Raw genomic sequence first — 20,055 nt, 5'->3', positions numbered from 1 at the left:
CCATGTTTCTGGATCCACTCCGCTCACCAGTTTATTTTGTTACTTAGATTCTACATGAGTGAGATCATGTGGTACTTTGTCTTTCCCTGACCGACTTACTTCACTTAGCATGATACTCTCCAGGTCCCTCCATGCTGTCTCAAAGGGTAAGAGATTCTTTTTTTTTACTGCTGCATAGTATTCCATGGTATAAATGTACCACAGCCTTTTTATTCACTCATCTACTGATGGGCACTTGGGCTGTTTCCAGATCTTAGCTATTGCAAATTGTGCTGCTATGAACATAGGGGTGCATACATTCTTTCTGATTGGTATTTTGGGTTTCTTAGGATATATTCCTAGAAATGGGATCACTGGGTCAAATGGCAGTTTCCTATTTAATGTTTTGAGGAAACTTCATACTGCTTTCCATAATGGCTGCACCAGTCTGCCAAATGCCATCCTTTTAGCCAAAATGTCCCCATCTTATGGCGAATTCCATTCCCAAGTCCAAGGTCTTTTTCAAGGCAGCCAGACAATCCCATGGAAGCTGTTAACATGGTCACTGTAGTTGTGTTTATGTTAAAAAGCATTTATTTCCTAAACATAAAACATTACTATATTTTTAAAAAACATACCTATCAAGAGACAAGCATGCATTTGGAACTTGGCATTTGTACCAATCAGAGGCAAGGAAAACAAAGTACAAATAAAAGATGTCTGACATTTAAGCATGGCCCAATTTGAGTCCAAATGCTGGTAGTAGATGACATACTACTTCAGAGTAAGAAAACACAGACATTTACTATTGGGGTGATGGTTGGTTGAAAGGGGAGTTATCAGGTAAAAGCAATCATAAACTCTGTTTTGGGAGCTCAAGATGCTACCATCCCTCCATGAACATTTTCCTGATCTCTCTCTTGGGCAGCAGTCATTCTTTCCTGAATTCTCACATCACCTACTAGGGCTGCTTCTCTTTGGGCATTTACACTTCACATATTCACTTCCTTACTCTACCAATTAAGTTAGTACAGACTGCTTGCCAGGCACTGCTAGGCTTCAGGATACAGTGTGAGCACAAAGCCTGCACTCATGGAGCACAGAATGTTGGGAGAGACAATAGACTAATCACTTAACAAATGTAAAACTGCATCTCTCTATCAGGGAAGATCATGCTTATCTCACCTTCCTTGTACATTCCCTGAGGTGGGACCAATGTGTGACTCTCCTGACTTTGTATGTCGAGGTGCCTTGTAAAGTCCCCTGCAGAGTTCAAGTGAGCTGTAGCAGTCTAGCAGAATGACTGGCCTTCTTCAGACACCTCCCACCCCCAGCCAGGCAGCACTGAGTTCTTCAGGCTGAACAAAAATTAAAGGAGTGCTAAGAACAGCAATGCTTCATCTGGCATCCTATCTAATAAAGAGAGGATATGCTAATTGACCCTTACACCATTGCAAAAGATGGCAGCACCCACAGCCAATAAGGAGGAAATATGCTAATTGACTGTCCCACCCTCAAAAGATGGCAGCACCAGCAGCCAATAAGGAGGAATATGCTAACTGACTGCCATGCCCTCAAAGATGGCGGCGCCCACAGCCACAAGATGGTCGGCAGGGGAGGGAGGTTGGGGGTGACCAGGCCTGCAGGGGAAGGCAGTTAGGGGGGACCAGGCCAGCAGCGGAGGGCAGCTGGGGGCGACCAGGCCAGCAGGGGAGGGCAGTTGGGGGCAACTGGGCCAGGAGGGGAGGGCAGTTGGGGGCAATTAGGCCAGCAGGGGAGCAGTTAGGCGTCGATCAGGCTGGCAGCGGAATGGTTAGGGCGTGATCAGGCTGGCAGGCAGAAGCGGTTAGGGGCAATCAGGCAGGCAGGCAAGCGGTTGGAAGCCAGCAGTCCCGGATTGTGAGAGGGATCCCAGATTGGAGAGGGTGCAGGCTGGGCTGAGGGACACGCCCTCCACCCCCAGTGTACGAATTTCATGCACCAGGCCTCTAGTCACTGATAATGAGGCTGTCCACATTAATCAATTTTACACATTACTGACATTTATCTCCTTAAATGTCAAAACCTCTTATTCTTTTTAGCATCTTTACATCTTTTTTTCCCTTTCTTTGAGTTAATGCTATACAGCTGCATACACAATCAATTGCCATGTCACACACTGTTGTATTAGTTGGCATTCCTCCTACTAGCACATCTTCAAACCATTCCCTGACACCGCCACTGCTCTATTACTCCCCTTCTGTCACAGCTTCATCAGGATCCCATGACCTAGGAAACAAAAGGCTATGTTTTGCAGTGGTCTGTTTCCAGGACTCACTGTCACTTTTCATGCAGATCCAAGGCAGTTCTTCCCTACTGAGCATAAAGATTGTTCTTCTGTAGGTTCCATGCATAGTATACTAACTTGCAAATTGAATTCACCAGGAACTTCAGTCCCCAATCATTCTCAATAAAACCGAACTCAATTGAAAATCCAACAAAAATTGACACATTAAATTCCAAAGCTTTGTCAGAGTGGTGGGACACATACCATTAAGCAGGCAAAGCAACTACTTACTATCTAGTCACCACTAAGATTTCTACTGAAAAAGTTGTACTGGAAGTTACTCAGGCCTGTATACACATCTCTGCAGAGTTGCTCCCACAAAATGCTTTGCAGGTACCATGCGTGCTAGGCCTGCCTTCCTTTTCAGCATCTTCTTGTACACAGGACAGGATAAAAGGGAACATCCTAGCCCAGTTGCCAGGCCTCCCATCAATCCACCATTGAGCAAGAATGCACAAACAAACAAACAATAAAAAAAGAATGCACAAACCTTCCAACAATTTTTTTTTTAGAAGCCAAACGACTCAGGAGCGGGAAACACTATGTTACTCAGAAGAGCAAGGACAACACGGTTCTGATCAAACACATCACCAATGATTGACTGGTACTTACCAGGTAAATCAGGGACAAACAAGCCCCCCACTCTGTCCCTATAGACATTTAAGTTCTACTGCCTCCTCTGCTTCCCATGCCAACCACAGTCTGTCAAAAGAAGTGTCTGAGAATCTCTGAGACCTCTCAGGTGGAACAAGAGCCTGTTCAACAAACACTTACTGAGCACCTAAGAGGCTACTCTTCATGAGTAGAAGTTTTAAGGAGGTAGAGTTGGACACAGTATCATGAAGGAAGGTGTTTAAAACAATCAGAGTTGCCTAAAATTAGAACAGCCAGGCTAGGGAGAGAGCCAGTGGAGGTATTCAAGCAACAGACTAGAGGACTGCTGGTTGACATTCTGTCAATGGGCTCATGCTGCATGAGTAAATGGGTTCAGTTTGACTCTGGGGCTGACCCTATAGCATCCATTTGACAGTCCTTGTGGGTCTCTGAGTTGGTTTCCCCCAGAGAATGACTCAAATCTCCTCAACAGTTCCAGGACAGATACACGGCCCCTTCAAGGCATTCAAAGAAGAGCATCTCAGCCACTCATGTGCATACCAATAACATGGCAATTTGTTAAAATGCCGATACTAATATAGAGAGCCTGGTATGAGGCTCTAATGTCTGCATTTCTTTTAAAAATCTTTTTTAAAAAATTGATTTTAGAGAGAGAGAGGAAGAGGAAGAGAGAGAGAAAAACAACAACGTGAGAGCCAGTTGCCCCCCACACGCACCAGGGATAGAACCTACAACCTGGGAGTCGAACCAGCAACCTTTCAGTGTGCCGGACGACACTCAACCAACTAAACCACACCGGCTAGGGCCCAACGTCTATATTTCTAACAAGCCACCTGGGAGTGCCCATGTTCCTGGTCTGAGGACTACACTTGGAGTAGAAAAAAAACTTCACTGATGAGGCAAGATGAGTTCTAATAGGGAATTTGGTCATGTGTCCACACAGCTCCAGTCCTCCATGCCACCCTATGAACTAGAATTAATGAGAGTCAGATGCCAGGACTCATATTAGATATACTCCTTGGAAAGTCCTAATTATTCAATAAATTCTGATTATCTCTGTAGGGGATAGATAGCATGAGATCAGTGATTATAGAATCTCTAGAAAACTGAAAAATCAAAATCTCAACCACATAAGCCAAAAAGGTAACCAATGGTCTGAGATTCATTTCAAACCACCTCAGGTTAGCTCCACAGGTTTTTCTGGTAGGTTCATAGAGACATCAGTGAGAGAAGTAAGATGGTAAAAATGTGTGTACCAGGTAAGGTAAGCATCTGTGGGAAACCCTGCCTAAAAAGCACACAGCCTTGGTGGCATAGGGCACATGCTCCACGTGCGGGCACAGCTGGATCAGAGATAGCCCCAGGGGTCCTCACCACCTCAGAACGAATAGTCCCTCTCTCCCTGAATTACCTTGTTTGCACAGGAACCTCTGAGTCCTGTCAGATCCTGCCCTTACAGACATGTCAACTCTGCTGACACTATCCATGCTGTTTAGAATATTTTATTGTTACTTTATTGAAATTGGGCTCCATTAAGCCTTACCCTCCAGCAAATTCCGGTCTTCTCTCAAGGATTGCCATACTAGTGACTTCTCTCTACCTTGTTCCTTTGAGTAATACCACTGTCACATCATTTTTAATGTAGATATTCTGACTCTGGAACTGACTTTAAGGTACTAGAACAGTGGTTCTCAACCTTGGCTGCACATTAGAATCACCTGGGAATCTTTTTAAAATCCTGATTTCTGGGCGTCATCCTCTGGAAATTCTGTTTCTTGTTATGGGGTGGGGCCACAACATTAGTAACAAAGAAAATTTCCGGAGGATGAGGCCCAGAAATCAGGATTTTAAAAAGATTCCCAGGTGATTCTAATGTGCAGCCAAGGTTGAGAACCACTGTACTAGAAGGATGAATCCGAATTTCTTCTCTACTGCCTAAACCAAGTGTTCATACGTTTAAGCACAATTTTCTTTAGAAGAATTGAAAAATACCAACAAACATTTACAGAAAAGGTATCGTTGAAACTTGCTCACTCATCATATCAAACTCTTCTATACTCACACAACTATTGTTAGAGCCAAAAGAATACACTCAAAGTTGAAACCTAATTTGAGAAGCATTTAATAATTTTTTAAATAGGAGCTTTAATTTCTTTCACGAAAAATTACTAAAACTTTGTACAAAAATAATCTAAATATTACCATGACTATAATAAAATCACCCTGGTAACACCTTACATTATGACTAGTAGAAACACTGTGGTTTACCACTTCAGAGGGCACGCACCAGATAAATTGTCACAACAGCCAGAGAGTTATAAGGATGTTTAAAAAAAAACCCCACAAAAAACCACATACATTTCTTTTTTTTTTAAGACAAAAACCACATTCATGTTTCTTAAAAAGAGAAATCACAAAAGTTTACAATTGTCATGGTGATACATACTAAAAACAAAAGGTCCCAGAAAAGCCACACCCCAAATTAAAAGTTCAGAATGAAATCTTGTCTCATTACTAGAGGCCCAGTGCATGAAATTCATGCACTGGGGGGGAGGGGGGGGACGACGACGGGGATGGGCCCTCAGCCTAAATTGCGAGAGAGCGCAGGCCAGGCCGAGGGACCCCACTGGTGCATGATTGGGGCTGGGGAAGAACCGGGGATTGGCCAGCTGGGAAGGGGCCACAGGAGGGTTCTAGGGTGTGTCCGGCAAGTCTTGCTCAGTCCCAATAGGCCGGACCCTAGCAGCAAGCTAACCTACCAGTTGGAGCGTCTGCCCCCTGGTGGTCAGTGCATGTCATAGCAACTGGTCGACCGGTCGACTGTCTGCCCCTGGTGGTCAGTGCACGTCATGGCAAGCGGTTGAGTGGCCTTAGCATAACATTAGCATATTACATTTGATTGGTTGAATGGCTGACAGGAGGACCAGACACTTAGCATATTAGGCTTTTATTATATAGGATTCATAGAATTAATACTGTACAACTATAAACTCAAATGAATATTTTAGCACTTAAAAAAGCCTATTACTGAAATGCATCCTAAAACACAAGAAATTGTAACCATCAAAATATACTAGTTTAAAAAATGGTTTTATACTAACTTAGCGGAAAAACAGACTGTATTCTACTAGAACTATTGTCCCAAACATTTTGTTCTAGAATACCCAGATTCCTAGACTTTCAATTTATATGAAAGATGTCCTGGAAATTTTTATTAATTAAAATTTTGATCAATCAAAAATTAATTTAACTCATTTTGGGAAGTGACTTTGAAAGGAAACTTAGTATGACTCCTTCTCTAGGGAGGGAAGGAGAATAACGGGCCTATGACCCCTGGATGTCTCTCCTATGTGACATGGACACTGCTGAGCAGAGTCAGCTCATAGACATCCTCTCAGGAGGGGGTGAGCTGGACTTAAGGAAAAGCACCTGGGTTATCACCGGTGCTCCACTCCCTGACACTTAGGAACATGAGCTTTTCCACCTTTCCCTGTACCACTCGCAAACTAGAAAGAAAAGCAGCACATTCTCCAGGTAGCAGTGGGGTCTTGAGGAAGATGATCAAGAATGAGAGGAATGAACATGTAACCACAAACAAGGGAGGGTGGCAAGATGGCACAGACAAGATGGAGGACTAGAAAGACTGTGCTGTGCTCAAAGTCACAGGGAGAAGCTCCAGCCAAAGAGGTAACATGATATTGAAAAGCACGTCTTATCTGTCCAAACTGAGGGACACACCCAAGACCACTGTTTTACCTCTAAAATGACAGGAAAGGACTTGAAACTGGGAAGAGATGCTCATCTTTTCACTGCTCTGATGGCTATAGGGAACCCCTGGGAGTCCCACACAAGCCTCCTGAACTGGGATCACTGCTTAAACAGTCAATCAGCGAAAGGCTACACAGATGACTCCAAAGACAACAAAGCAATGGAAATGATCAGAATGCAGCCAGTCTGGGGCAGAGACTCTCAATCTGTGCTGAATAAATTGTACGTTATGCTAATAGGACTGGGAGCTGCAGCTCCATGGGGGATGGAAACCTCTCAAATGTCTACATGTGGGATTCTATACTGACCTGACCTGACTGACTTATCTATGACTTTGGGGTAAGAGGTTTCCAATTCCAAAAGAAGTGTCCTTCAATTTTCCCTGCTCCACCCCCAAAGTCACTGCAATTAGTGACACGACATTCAAATCCTCAGATACTGAGTATCTTTCAAGAAATAGGAAGAGTAGGTCACTCTGGTGATAATCCTTTCCCATTCCTGCCAATTCTGGTACAGGGGGGTGGAAGTGGCAGAGAATTAAATTCTAAAACAACCACATCCACTGAGCACAATGAGACTCTGTCTACTCACTAAGCTTGCTTCATCCTTTGTCACTGTATGTCTCCACTCACTACTATACTTTGTGGTTAATAATTTCTGCCCTGCTTCCTACCTATGTTTCTGTATCCTCTTCAGAAATAGCTCATTTTCTCATCTCCAAGCTTCTCTACCCCCAATGCTCACTTACTTTGTTGGTTTCGCTTGTCACTGGCATTTTTCAAAGGGAGGCAAACAGGACAGTCATGTCGTGTGCAGTTCTTCCAATGAGAGATGATTTGTCGTGAAGATGCACAATGGGCAACTATGACCAGAAAAACAACGAGATGTTATTTTTCTATCCAAATCGTCACACTTTCAAATACACCTAAATTATAATGCCAGGTTCCATAAGAAAATGGTAATAAGGTAACCATAACACAGTACAGGCAGTCCTCAACTTACAAACAGGCAGTTTTCCAAGAAGTTTGTAAGGCGACTGTTGAGAATTGCAAACAAAAACTTCCCATTGAAGCAATGTTATGAATGATGGTGATTAAGGTTCAGCCCACAAAACAAAAGCTATTTGACCTGAAGTACTAAACAACTGGAATGAAAGGTAGAATAAATAATTCTGTAAGGTCACTATTTAAAATAAAAATGTTATAGTATGTTTAAGGATGAAGCCATCTAAATACTCTTGTTGAAGAAATACAAATAGAGAAATGAGAAGTCTGCGGAGATTCTGAAGGGCCCCCCTGGGCACTTTTCAAAGTACTTGAAAGGGTAATTAAACCTGGTTATTCTCAGTCTTTACCTTCACTTCCATATTAAAGCACTGATTTCTTTCTAAAGGTCTGGCATAACCCTCCTTCGGCTTCTCCATCAGTTTAAGGGTTATGCTGGGGACTCACAAATGTCATAAAGGGAGAGAGGGAGATCAGGTGGACCATCTCCCCAAGGTTTAGGAGCACAAGAGAGAAAAGGAAAGAGGATCAAGATTAGAGGAAAGTATAGTAGTAAGAAACACTTTCTTTGATAGAATCAAGGGGTCTGCCATAGAAGAGGGGGAAGGGAGGCACATGGTGTGTAAGTGACAGGGAGGGAGGAGGTGGCAGAGATGATATGGTGCACACAGTTCCCCAGGTCACAGATAGTCACCCAGGACAACTTCCTTGGTATCCTGATTAGCCTCAAGACGAAAGTATGGAGGAACAAGGCAGTGGCTTGACACACGACATAGTTGCAAGAGACATTATTGAGAAAAGGGTTTGTACATGCATGTGTGTGTGCTACACTGCCCAAAAGAAAACAGTGCCCTAGACATTTATAATGAAGACTATGTTTAAGAAGTGACAAATATTTTCTGTGACAGAGGAAGGAGGTAAAGAACAAATGCAGGGCACAGCCTCATCCAGTAGAAGGTCACAGAATACTATTATTAAACCAAATCACCTTTCTCCTCAGCAATTAAGTGTTCCAGTGGCATCTGACTGGATGGTGTGTAAAGACATAGGTTGCAAGAACCTTATAAGAAGAGAGCTGGCTACTAACAAGGACAAATTTCGTCCTAAGCTTTGCCAGTAGGATTTCAGAAAATGGCACTTACCTTGACAGGCTTTCCCAGCCTGACAGTGTGTCATGTGATTCAAAACATTTTTCATGGTTCGACAATGTGGGAGAGAGCAGGCCCGAACCTCTCCGTTTGCTTGTTCTCGTCTCTGACATTTATGAGCGTGAAGCAGTAGAACCAGCTGCTGCTGTATCAGTTTGCGTTTTTCAGGATCTGCAGTGGGGCCCGTTGCAATTGCTTGTGTGGGTACAATTCCCACTGATGTTTGCATCTGAGACTAAAATAAAACAAATTAATAAACATTTAATAAGCTTTTAGAGTTCCAACTCATGTCCATTAATTATTTTTCAAACTAATGTTAAAGTTGATGGATATTGGCCACAGAGATAAAGCAGCTGGTGTGGTTCTCTTTATTTCATCAAAGACTTTAAGGAAGATAAAGAAGCAAAGAAATAAACCAACTGAGAAACAAGGCTGATTAAAGTTCACTGTGTATGACTGTCTCAGAGCAAGAAAATGCTGCTTATTCTTAACTGTAGTAACCAAAACCCAACTCACTCTACAATATATACAAGAGCAGGAAAAGCTGTGTTACTATCTTAGGTTAAACCATATGAAACTGTTGTTTTTGTAGGCCAAAATAGCCAAACATTGGCAATTTCATATGGTTCAACTTAATTGAAAAATATCTGATGCAGCAGAAGAATCAGAGCCACCCTCTGGATTTCATTATCTTGTGACCAGAATGACAATACTTTCAGTATTCATTACCTGTCCTAAAAGAATAATACAAACTTATCCTTAATACGACATCTAGTACAATTGCTAATGCTTATGAAATTCTTTTCCTTCCATTAAAATTCCACTCAGACATCAGGACAATATTTTCAAAAAGTATTTGACAATCTGTTAAAGATATAGAAATAAGAGTTTAGTTGCTTTCATCCTTAAAAAATAACAAGCCAGACTGACTGTACCTCATAACTGCAAAGAAAATGGAAAAGGTGGGCTATGCAGTTTTCTTATTCTTAGCAACTACCAACATTCTTTAGACAACTCTAGTATTCTGACACTAACACTCCCAACTTGATTTTATAACACTCTCTGCCTCCCCTTAAAGTACACCATTACTCTGCCTTTTCAAATTAAGAATCTGAAATTGTTGCTCAATGAGATGAAAGGGTTGTATGAACTCTAAGTGGCCTGAAATCCATGTTAGAAGCATCCTTAGACTCTAAAAACTTCCCTGCTTAGTCCTCATTGCCCAGGTGGGGACCGGGAATAGACAAAAAGTGCTTAGACAAGAACTTCCCTTTAAAAACACAGAACCAGCCCTAACTGGTTTGGCTCAGTGGATAGAGCGTCGGCCTGCAGACTGAAGGTCCCAGGTTCGATTCCGGTCAAGGGCATGTACCTTAGTTGCAGGTACATCTCCAGCAGGGGGTGTGCAGGAGGCAGCTGATCGATGTTTCTCTCTCATCGATGTTTCTAACTCTATCCCTCTCCCTTCCTCTCTGTAAAAAATCAATAAAATATATTTAAAAAATAAAATAAAAACACAGAACCAAAACTGTGATGTTGTAAATACCCCCAAAAGTAGAGCATAAATTTTATGCAATTTTGTTTAAAAAATAAGAATAAAGGGACAAATCTCTCTTACCAGCTACCAAAACTACAAAACTACAGATTTCTTTACATATATCTAGAAAAAGAAACATGTTCATCAATTCCAGTGTCACCTGAAAATACAAAAGTAAATTCCAGATGAATTAGGGTGTGTAAAAATAGGTTAAGATAGATAAAATTATTAGAAAAAAATAAAGAATATTTTTAGAATGAGGGTAAAAAAACTTAAAAAGACACAAAATTAAGGTTTAAAAAGAGAAAAATTGTTACTTTTGAAAAGTGGAAACTGAGCCCAAAGTTAGGACCATTCTTTAAGCTCCTTATATACAGGGTGGAGCAAAAGCAGACTTACAGTTTTGAGTACACAAAACAGAGTTTCTTCTTCTTCTTCTTTTTTTTTTTTTAAACCCTCACCTGAGGATATGCTTTTATTCATTTTAGAGAGGAAGGGAGAGAGAGAGAAAAACAATGATGTGAGAGAGTGCAACATCAATTGGTTACCTCCTGTACACACCTGACAGGGGAGCAAAACTGCAATGTAGGTATGTGCCTTCACGAGGAACTGAATCCACAACCTTTTTTGGTATATAAGACAATGGCTCCAACCAACTGAGCCACCTGGCCAGGGCAGTTTATTCTTATATTATTTTCCATACAAAGAACTGCAAACCTACTTTTGCCCCACCCTGTAAGTTATGTTGCCAAATTGTTTTCCAGAAAGGTGGCAGCATTTATTATATAAACTGTCCTATATCTCAGTGCCAAGAAAACTCAATGGAGAGAATAGTTTTTTACAGTTAATAGTGATGAAAAAAACAGGACAACTGGATATCCACATGTAAAAAAATGAAGATGAAATCCTTCTTCACATCAAACTCAAAAATTAATTCAAAATTAATAAAAGACCTAAATGTGAGAGCTAAAAGTATAAAACGCTTAGAAAAACATCATAAGAGTAAATCATATGACCCTGGAATAGGTAATGGATTCTCAGATATGTCACCAAAAGCCCAAACAACAAAAATAAATTAACCTTATTAAAATTAAAAATTGTGCCCTGGCCAGTGTGGCTCGTCCCATGTTGCTGGTTCTATTCCCAATCAGGGCATAAGACCGGGTTTCGAGCTTGATTCCAAGTTGGGGGCATGCAGGAAGCAGCCGATGGATGTTTTACTCTCACGTGGATGTTTTTTTTTTTTTCTCTCTCTCTCGCCCCCTCTCCCTTCCTCTCTGTCTAAAAAAATCAATTTAAAAACATTTAAAAATAATTAAAAATTGCTATGCTTCAAAGGACACTATGTAGAAAATGAAAGACAACCCAAAGAATGAGAGAAAATATTTGCAAATCATAGATGTAACAAGGAACTTATATCTAAAACATACAAAGAACTCATATAGCTCAATGATAAAAAGACAAATAATCTAATTAAAAAATGGACAAAAGATGCGACTAGATACTCAACACCATTAGCCATTAAGAAAATGCAAATCAGAACCACAACGAGATACCACTTTGCACCCACCAGGATGGCTAGAATTAAAAGAAAGACAGTAACAAGTTTTGGTGAACACGTGAAAAAACTGAAACCCTCATCCACTACTGGAATGTCAAATTGAGCAGCCACTTTAGAAAACAGTCTGGTAGTTCATCAAAAGGTTACACCTTGAGTTACCATATGACCCAGCAATTACCCTCCGAAGTATACACCCGGAGTAACTGAAAACATATGTTTACACAAAAACATGTACACAGGGTCAGAAAGAGATGTGACAACAAATGAAGGATTAGAGAGATGTGATGTTGCTGTCTTTGAAGATAGATGAAGGGAAAGAACTCTAAGCCAAGGAAAAATAAGAAGCCTCTGGAATCTGGAAAAGGATTCTCCCTAGAGCCTGTGACGCCTTGATTTTAAGAGTATAGGACTTTGCCTATGAAGCTCACTGGTTGAACTTATACCTATGAACCAAGAGGTCACAGTTCGATTCCTGGTCAGGGCACACACCCAGGTTGCAGGCTCAATCTCCAGTAGGGGCATGCAGGAGGCAGCTGATCAATTATTCTCTCTCATCATTGATGTTTCTCTTTCTCCCTCTCCCTTCCTCTTGAAATCAATAAAAATATATTTTTAAAATAGAGTATAGGACTTTTAATTTACAGAACTGTAATATAATCAATATATGTTCTTTTAAACCACTAAAGTTGTGGTAATTTGTTAAAGCAACAGTAGAAAACTTATACAGTATTTCTTATAGACTATGACTCCCAATTCTCTATACTCTTCCTGTGCTGAATTCTTCTTCATAGCCCCAAACGTATCTGCCATTTTGCTACATATTTGCTATTATTTGATGTCTGTCCCCAGTAAGTTACAAAAGGCAGAGTTTGTCTGCTGTGTCCACAGTACCTAGAGATGTACCTGAAAAGGACACACAAAACCAACAAAAACGTGTACACAAATGTTTGTAGCAGCATTATTCATAATAGCCAAAAAAGCAGAAACTTCTCAAATGCCTGTTAATACATGATACAACACAAACTATGAAAACATTATGGTAACTCAGTGATTTTCAATTGTTGTGCCGCGGCAGGCACACTGATATGCCTCAAGAAATTTTTTAAAAAGTAACACCTAACTAACTATTTAGTCAGGAGCACGAACCTCTTTTCCCTTAAATTGTAAAACAAACAAACAAACAAACAAACAAACAAACAAAACAAACAAACAACAAAAAAAACCCAGCCAACACAACAATAGTCATCCAGTGTGAACAAATCAAAATTATACCTATTTTTTTGTCAGATGGGCAAAAATGTATTTTTTGGTATGCCACAGAATTTTAGTAATTAGTTTATGTGTGCCATGAGATGAAAAGGGTTGAAAATCTTTGTGCTAAGTGAAAATAGCCAGCCACAAAAGAGTACAAATTATGTAATTCCATTTCTATAAAATGCCCAGAGTAGATAAATGCACAGGGGCAGGAAATAGATTAGTGGTTGCCTTTAGCTGAGGGATCAGGGGAAATGGGGAGTAACTGTTAATACTACAAGGTTTCTTTTTGGGGATGAAACTTTTCTAAAATTGACTGTGAAGATGATTGCCCAAAACCATTAAACTGTATACTTTAAAGGGGGGAACGTAAATCTATAATAATAAAAGCATAATATGCTAATTAGACCAAACAGCTGAATGACCTTCCAGAGTCCTTTCCGGGCTACGAGGGTCAAGCCACTTGCACGAATTTCATGCATCGGGCCTCTAGTTGTATATAAATATATCTCAGAAAAGCTGCTTTAAAAAGTTCTATCCAACTTTAAATCATTAAAGAATTGAAACTAAAACAAAAGGCATTTTTTACCTATGAATATGATCAAGATAAAAATTCAATAATTGATATTGATGATAATATAGAGAAATAGTAATTCTCAGGCATTTTGGTGATAATGCAATTTAGTATGGCTTTGGAAAGCAACATATATCAAAAAGAGAAATGTGCATTTCTTTTGATCCAGTAGTTCCACTTCCTATGATTTATTATTAGGGAGGCAACTATAAACTAGTACACTAAAATGTATGTGCAAAGACAGGCATCATGCCTTGATTAAATCACCAAGAATTGGAAAACTCCTAAATGCCTTTCAAAGGTATACTAATTAAACAAATTATGGCAACAGACCTAATAAAATAATACACAGTTATGAAAAATAAGGGGGACCTCAAAGATCCCAGTCACAGCCATGTGGAGCAAAACAATGGCCCAGCTGAGGCCTGCCCAAATTCTTGACCTACAAAAAATTGTGAGATAATAATAAAGTGATTATTATAATAACATAATAATATATTAGACCATTATACTTTCATGAAAAGCTGTCTCTAACATATTGAGCTAAAAAAAGTTACAGAATAGTACCATAAAGTCAGCTTTTTCTTTATTAACTTTATATGTTTGTATCTGTTCTTAGAAAACTCTATCATCTGGTGGTTATCTTTGGACAGGATCATGTATTGTTTGAATGTTTTACATCTACTATTTAAAAAAAATTCTGCTTTTGGGGAAAAATAATTCCAAAAAATCAGTAGAAAATGATAAAGTTTTAAAGATAAAAAATAAAATTGTAAAGATACTAGAAGGTAATTAAGAGGAATATTTTGTAATGCAAAGGTGGTAAAGACCTTCATCAAAAAAAATATAAAGCAGTGGCTCCTAACCACTTCCCAGTAAAATCCTCTTCAAATGCAGATTCCCCATTCTTTCTTCCCAGAAACTGTAACTGGAAAATCTACGGTGGAGCCAGAAGCAGTTCTACTTGTTCAAGTTCCATAGAGGATGCATTACTAATTTTAGCTTTATACTTTTCCCAGATTTTCCAAAATGAATATGCATATACTTTTACAGTGAGGATAAGACAAAACATTTAAAGAAAAGGGCCCACAGGTGGTTCTGATCCAGTGTTGGGCCATGCCATAAAAGGAAGTGCAAGAGGACAGACTACAGGAGAACTTCCATTTTGTTCCAGGACCAAAGCGTAAAGGCTATCAACAACAAAACAAAACACAAAACTAAAAAAACTAGGAAAAAAATAATGAACACACAAGACAAAGCAAGTTAATAATACAGGTATTATTTCTTTTTGTCCTCTTGGCCAGTCTTTATTTCTCAAGTACTTCGTGCCGAACTCTGTGCTCAGTGCTCATTTAATATCCAATCCCCAAGGGAGAAACTAACTCAGGACCAGCACCACCTTACAGGAGAAGTAACTGAGGCCCAGAGGTGTGCACCTTGTCCAGGTGGTATGCTCAGTGATGGAGCAGGAAGTCTAGCAGTAGAGCCCCCACCCTTAACCTCTCTACTACCCACCTTGACAGAGGCCTGGATCAACTTGCTTTATGAAAGTGTTCTAAGAGACTCTAACAGAAAAACAGGCAAAGGACAGGAGCTAGACAACTCAAAAAAGAAATATGTATGTCTTTAAACATAAGTAATTTAATTTTTACCAATAATTTAAAAAATTATAAATCAAAGTAATGAGACACCACCACCTTCTGCTATCAAAGCCCAACCTCGGGAGCATCTTGTAATGCTGGTGATCTGGTTCATGGCTTTTGTTGGAAGGTAATATCCATCCAAAGCCTTACAATATATGCAATATGCATTTCTGACACTCCAATAAGCTCACATGTAATTCCTAATCAGGGAAAGAGAAGGCTAGCATGGCGAGTAAGTCACATTGATTCAAATGTGACTCTCCCCACATGCTAGCATTTTGAACCATGAGTAACAGCAGGTGAACACAAAGCACACTGACCCAGTGGCTGTGGAGGTACAGCCCACTCACCCAATCCCATCTTCGCTAGATTTGGCCACTACTCTTTGCATGTATCATTTGTCACCACAGCTCAACCATCATTTGCCCCATGTCCATCAAATGAAAGGCAAATCTTTTATATTTCTGTGGTCTTCCATAATTTTTTAAAGGAATCTAACATGTGCTTTAAAAAAATGTTTTTATTAATTTCAGAGAGAAAGGGAGAGGGAAAGACATAGAAACATCAGTGATGAGAATCACTGATCTGCTGGGGATCAAGACCACAATCCCAGGCATGTGCCCTGACCGGGACTTGAATTGTGACCTCCTGATTCATGGGTCGATGCTCAACCACTGAATCACACCTGCTAGGCTCTAACGTGTACTTTTTTTAGAATTGCTATTGTTACACAGGTTTGTATAATCAACACCATCCCCATTATTCTATATGGCCTCTATTCCATCCTGAGGACATAATCACAGATGTGCACAGAAGTACATACTGTATAATAATTTATCCTGGCATTCTTCTTAGAAAAATAAGTTATTTTCCATTAAGTATATAAGACTAGGTTATAATGTCTGCAAAGGACTCCAGTGCAAACAGTAAGAAGCAGAACTTGACCAAGACCGAATGGGGGATGAAAGTGTTTCCTCTTGCCACACAAACCACTGCCCCAAATCCACGTCGGGCTGGGATCCCTACAGATGGCCCTTCAGGACAACCTGGCCCCAATTCCACGCCACTGATGGGGTACAGACCCACACTCTCCTGACATCCTTTCTTTGGCCCACCTGGAAACCTTACTTTCTCCCCAACCTCCGGTTAAAGTAGAAAATGATACCCAACTGAACACCAGTTGGGACAGGGATTGCTCTGCAATATTTGCTTGTTCTGATTCCCCAAGAAGGGCCCTAGAACAGCTGGGTATGAAAAGCTTTGCAGTCATAAAATAAAGAAAATACTCATTAAATGTTCACAGCTATCTAACTGGGAAGAAGTGATAATCACCTTTGAGATGATGAAGATCAACTGGTAAGAAACAACTAATTTAGACGGGTGGTATAATGTTTCTTGTGCTTTCTTTTTGCTTGGTGTTTACTGATTTTTTAAAAAATAAGATTACCTTACAATTTAAGATTTAAACTCAATAGGAAAATAACTTAAAATTACCTTAAGTTGGAACAAAATGATTTCTAAATAATCTTCCAAATCAGAACTGTGATCTTACGGTGGAAAACAAATGGCTAAGTCAAGAAAGAAAACTCAATTGGTGAGATAAAAGGCAAAGGTAGGGGGACTGATAAATGGACAAACAACCCCCTCTCTCAACTCTCTACCCTGCCCCCAAATCCTTCCTTCTGAACTGGAGAGTTGGACTGTCAAGGAGGGGTGAGTGGTTACCTACTACTGCACAAAGAAACCCCATAAGGTAGAAGGTACTGGATCAATTCCAATGGCCAATCAGACCACCACGTCTCAACTGAATTAAGGGGTCTTAAAAGGCACCAGGTCCACTGACCAAATAACCAGTTCAGAAGAATTACCAACTTACTAAAAACTTTTAAGAAATATTCTTCTTGTATACCATCCTATATAATAAAAGGCCAATATGCAAATCGACTGAACAGTGGAACGATCGGTCACTATGATATGCACTGACCACCAGGGGGCAGACACTCAATGCAGGAGCTGCCCCCTGGTGGTCAGTGCACTCCCACAGGGGGAGCGCCACTCAGCCAGAAGCCCTGAGCCAGGTTTATGGCTGGCGAGCGCAGCGGCGGTGGCAGGAGCCTCTCCCACCTCCACGTCAGCGCTAAGGATGTCCAACTGCTGGAGGATGTCCCAAGGGCTCCCGGACTGCAAAAGGGCACAGGCTGGGCTGAGGGACGCCCCCTCGCCCCAAGTGCATAAATTTTATGCACGGGACTCTAGTCAATATATACAGACAGAGTCTCAAAAGTATTTATTACAGTTAAGGTTTAAAAAAAATAGTTTCATCGATTTTTAGAGAGAGAGGAAAGGGAGAGGGAGAGAGAGAAATATTGATGTGAAAGCAAAACATGGATCGGCTGCCTCCTGCCCACCCCCTACTGGGGATCAAGCCCGAAACCTGGGCATGTCCCCTGACCGGAATTGAACCAACATCCTTTCAGTGCCCAGGACAATGCCCAACTGTGCCACATTGGCCAGGGCTACAGTTAAGTTTTTGATAACTTGGTAAATTAACCATTTGAGTAACAAATTGGTTTTAGTGACTTGTGCCTTAAGGCCATTTCAGATGATTATGGAAAAGGTAAAAGTTAGGGTGATTAGGGCCTTGAAAAGACTGCCATGGTTAATGACTCTTCAGATATAATAAAGCATTACATTTATAACTTTGGTAGCTATGACTGTCCCCATCCAGACCCATTACATGTACTATCTTACCAAGGTCTTCTAACAGTCACTTTACTGCTCAGAAATGCCTGGTATACATCCCCAGTATGTGCATCTAACAGGCAGGCAGAAGTTCTGATGTTAGGTGCTTGAAGGTACACGGCACAACTTGTTTAGACAAGAGGAATCTTCCTACTGGGTCTCTACGTGAAGTGAAAGAGCTGAATGTCTCTAGAGATAATTTATGCTTCCACCCAGAACAGCGGTTGCCAACCGGTGGTCTGCGGACCACTGGTGGTCCGCGAGGTCTGAAAGGTTGGCGACCGCTGACCTAGAAGGTTTCACTGAAAAAAGGACAATACTAATCACACTCTAGTAAAGATATTGTTAGTTAATGGAAACCCATATTGGAAACAAAGTTAAGTGGCTTTTATTGAATACTTGTAATACCTATGGTTATGTCTGACATCAAAGGACTTCATTAAATATTCTCAATTTATAGCTTCCTGATAATTGTAACATAACATATTTTGTGCTTAGGCTACGTTTCCCAGCCAAAAGGAGATGAGTTTAAGCAGTAGAAAGGCTTTTATACAGCTACTGATAAGAATTTAGACTAAAGGAGAAACCAAGATGGCGGCATAGGTAAACACCGGAGTTTGCTGCCTCGAACAACCATTTCAAAAATACAACTAAAAGACGGAACGGACATCACCCAGAACCACAGGAAGGCTGGCTGAGGAGGGACTCTTCAACTAGAAGGAAAAACAACAGCATTACGAGGCTTAGAGGAGGCACAGTGTGGAAAATTTAAAGGTACGGTGGTGCGGCGGGTGCGCGCGCAAAGCGGGCTGGTGGCTGAGGGCGCGGTTGTCGTTTTCACTCAGGAGTGAGTCTCAGACTCTGGGCTACAGATCCGGGCGAGTCTCTAGGGACCCAGACTCAAACGGGAGAAGCGGGACTGTCTGGCTACGGCCCCTCCGAGGTTTGCAGCGATTGCTGGGACAGAGAGGCAGAGCCCTTGGGAACGGACTGAGAGCGGCCATAGCTGCTCCCTCCCCCTGCCCTGTTGAGCCCGCCCCGCCCAGGCACTGCGCACAGACATTTGCCGATCGCCTCAGGCAAGGGCAGGACTAGCGCCTCCCCAGAATCCTACAGCCAGTCAGTCTGCTGGTCAAATCCCTCTAGTGTTAACTACAACAATTAAGGCTTGGCTAGAACAAGACTGCACACAGAGACCACAAGGGGGTGCACCAAGAAAGCATAAAAGATGCGGAGACAAAAAAACATGACAGAAATGGAGGATATGGAGCTAAAAATCGCAATTTTGAGGGCTTGCCATAAATTTGTGCAGAGCCTCACGAAAACTAATGAGACCCTCGATGCTACGATAAAGAAATTAGAAAGTAAGCATACACGGACTGAAATAAAGAATATTATACCCAATAGCAGACCAGACGAGTATAAGAATCAAACCAAAGATTCGACAAAAAACACCCAATTGGAAAAGCAAAATGAAAAAAGAATCCGAAAGTGTGAAGATAGTGTAAGGAGCCTCTGGGACAGCTACAAGCGTACCAACATCAGAATAATAGGAGTGCCAGAAGATGAGAGACAGCAAGATATTGAAAACCTATTTGAAGAAATAATGGCAGAGAACTTCCCCCACCTGGTGAAAGAAATGGACTTACAGGTCCAAGAAGCGCAGAGAACCCCAAACAAAAGGAATCCAAAGAGGACCACACCAAGACATATCATAATTAAAATGCCAAGAGCAAAAGACAAAGAGAGAATCTTAAAAGCAGCAAGAGAAAGAGACTCAATTACCTACAAGGGAATACCCATACGACTGTCAGCTGATTTCTCAACAGAAACTTTGCAGGCCAGAAGGGAATGGCAAGAAATATTCAAAGTGCTGAATACCAAGAACCTACAACCAAGACTAC

At 41.0% G+C, this 20,055-nt stretch overlaps 1 protein-coding gene across 8 annotated transcripts in view; it reads right to left on the bottom strand.

Moving 5' to 3' along the window:
- CREBBP (CREB binding protein) overlaps window positions 1-20,055 on the bottom strand; it is a 152,566-nt gene that overhangs the window by 56,545 nt on the left and 75,966 nt on the right. For 6 of the 8 annotated variants that reach the window (XM_023755257.1, XM_014457303.2, XM_014457298.2 and 3 more), the window contains 2 exons: window positions 8,835-9,075; window positions 7,437-7,550 (listed from right to left, as the gene is read on the bottom strand). In XM_023755257.1, coding sequence (XP_023611025.1) covers window positions 7,437-7,550; window positions 8,835-9,075 — 355 coding nt within the window. The remainder of the gene's footprint in view (window positions 1-7,436; window positions 7,551-8,834; window positions 9,076-20,055) is intronic. The other 2 variants (XM_023755260.1, XM_014457304.2) reach the window with 1 other exon arrangement.

The sequence above is a fragment of the Myotis lucifugus genome, unplaced genomic scaffold (genome assembly GCF_000147115.1).
Source record: "Myotis lucifugus unplaced genomic scaffold, Myoluc2.0 scaffold_72, whole genome shotgun sequence".
NCBI lineage: Eukaryota > Metazoa > Chordata > Mammalia > Chiroptera > Vespertilionidae > Myotis > Myotis lucifugus.
The sequence above is the reverse complement of the archived record's forward strand: the minus strand, read 5'-3'. Positions and strand labels throughout refer to the sequence as shown.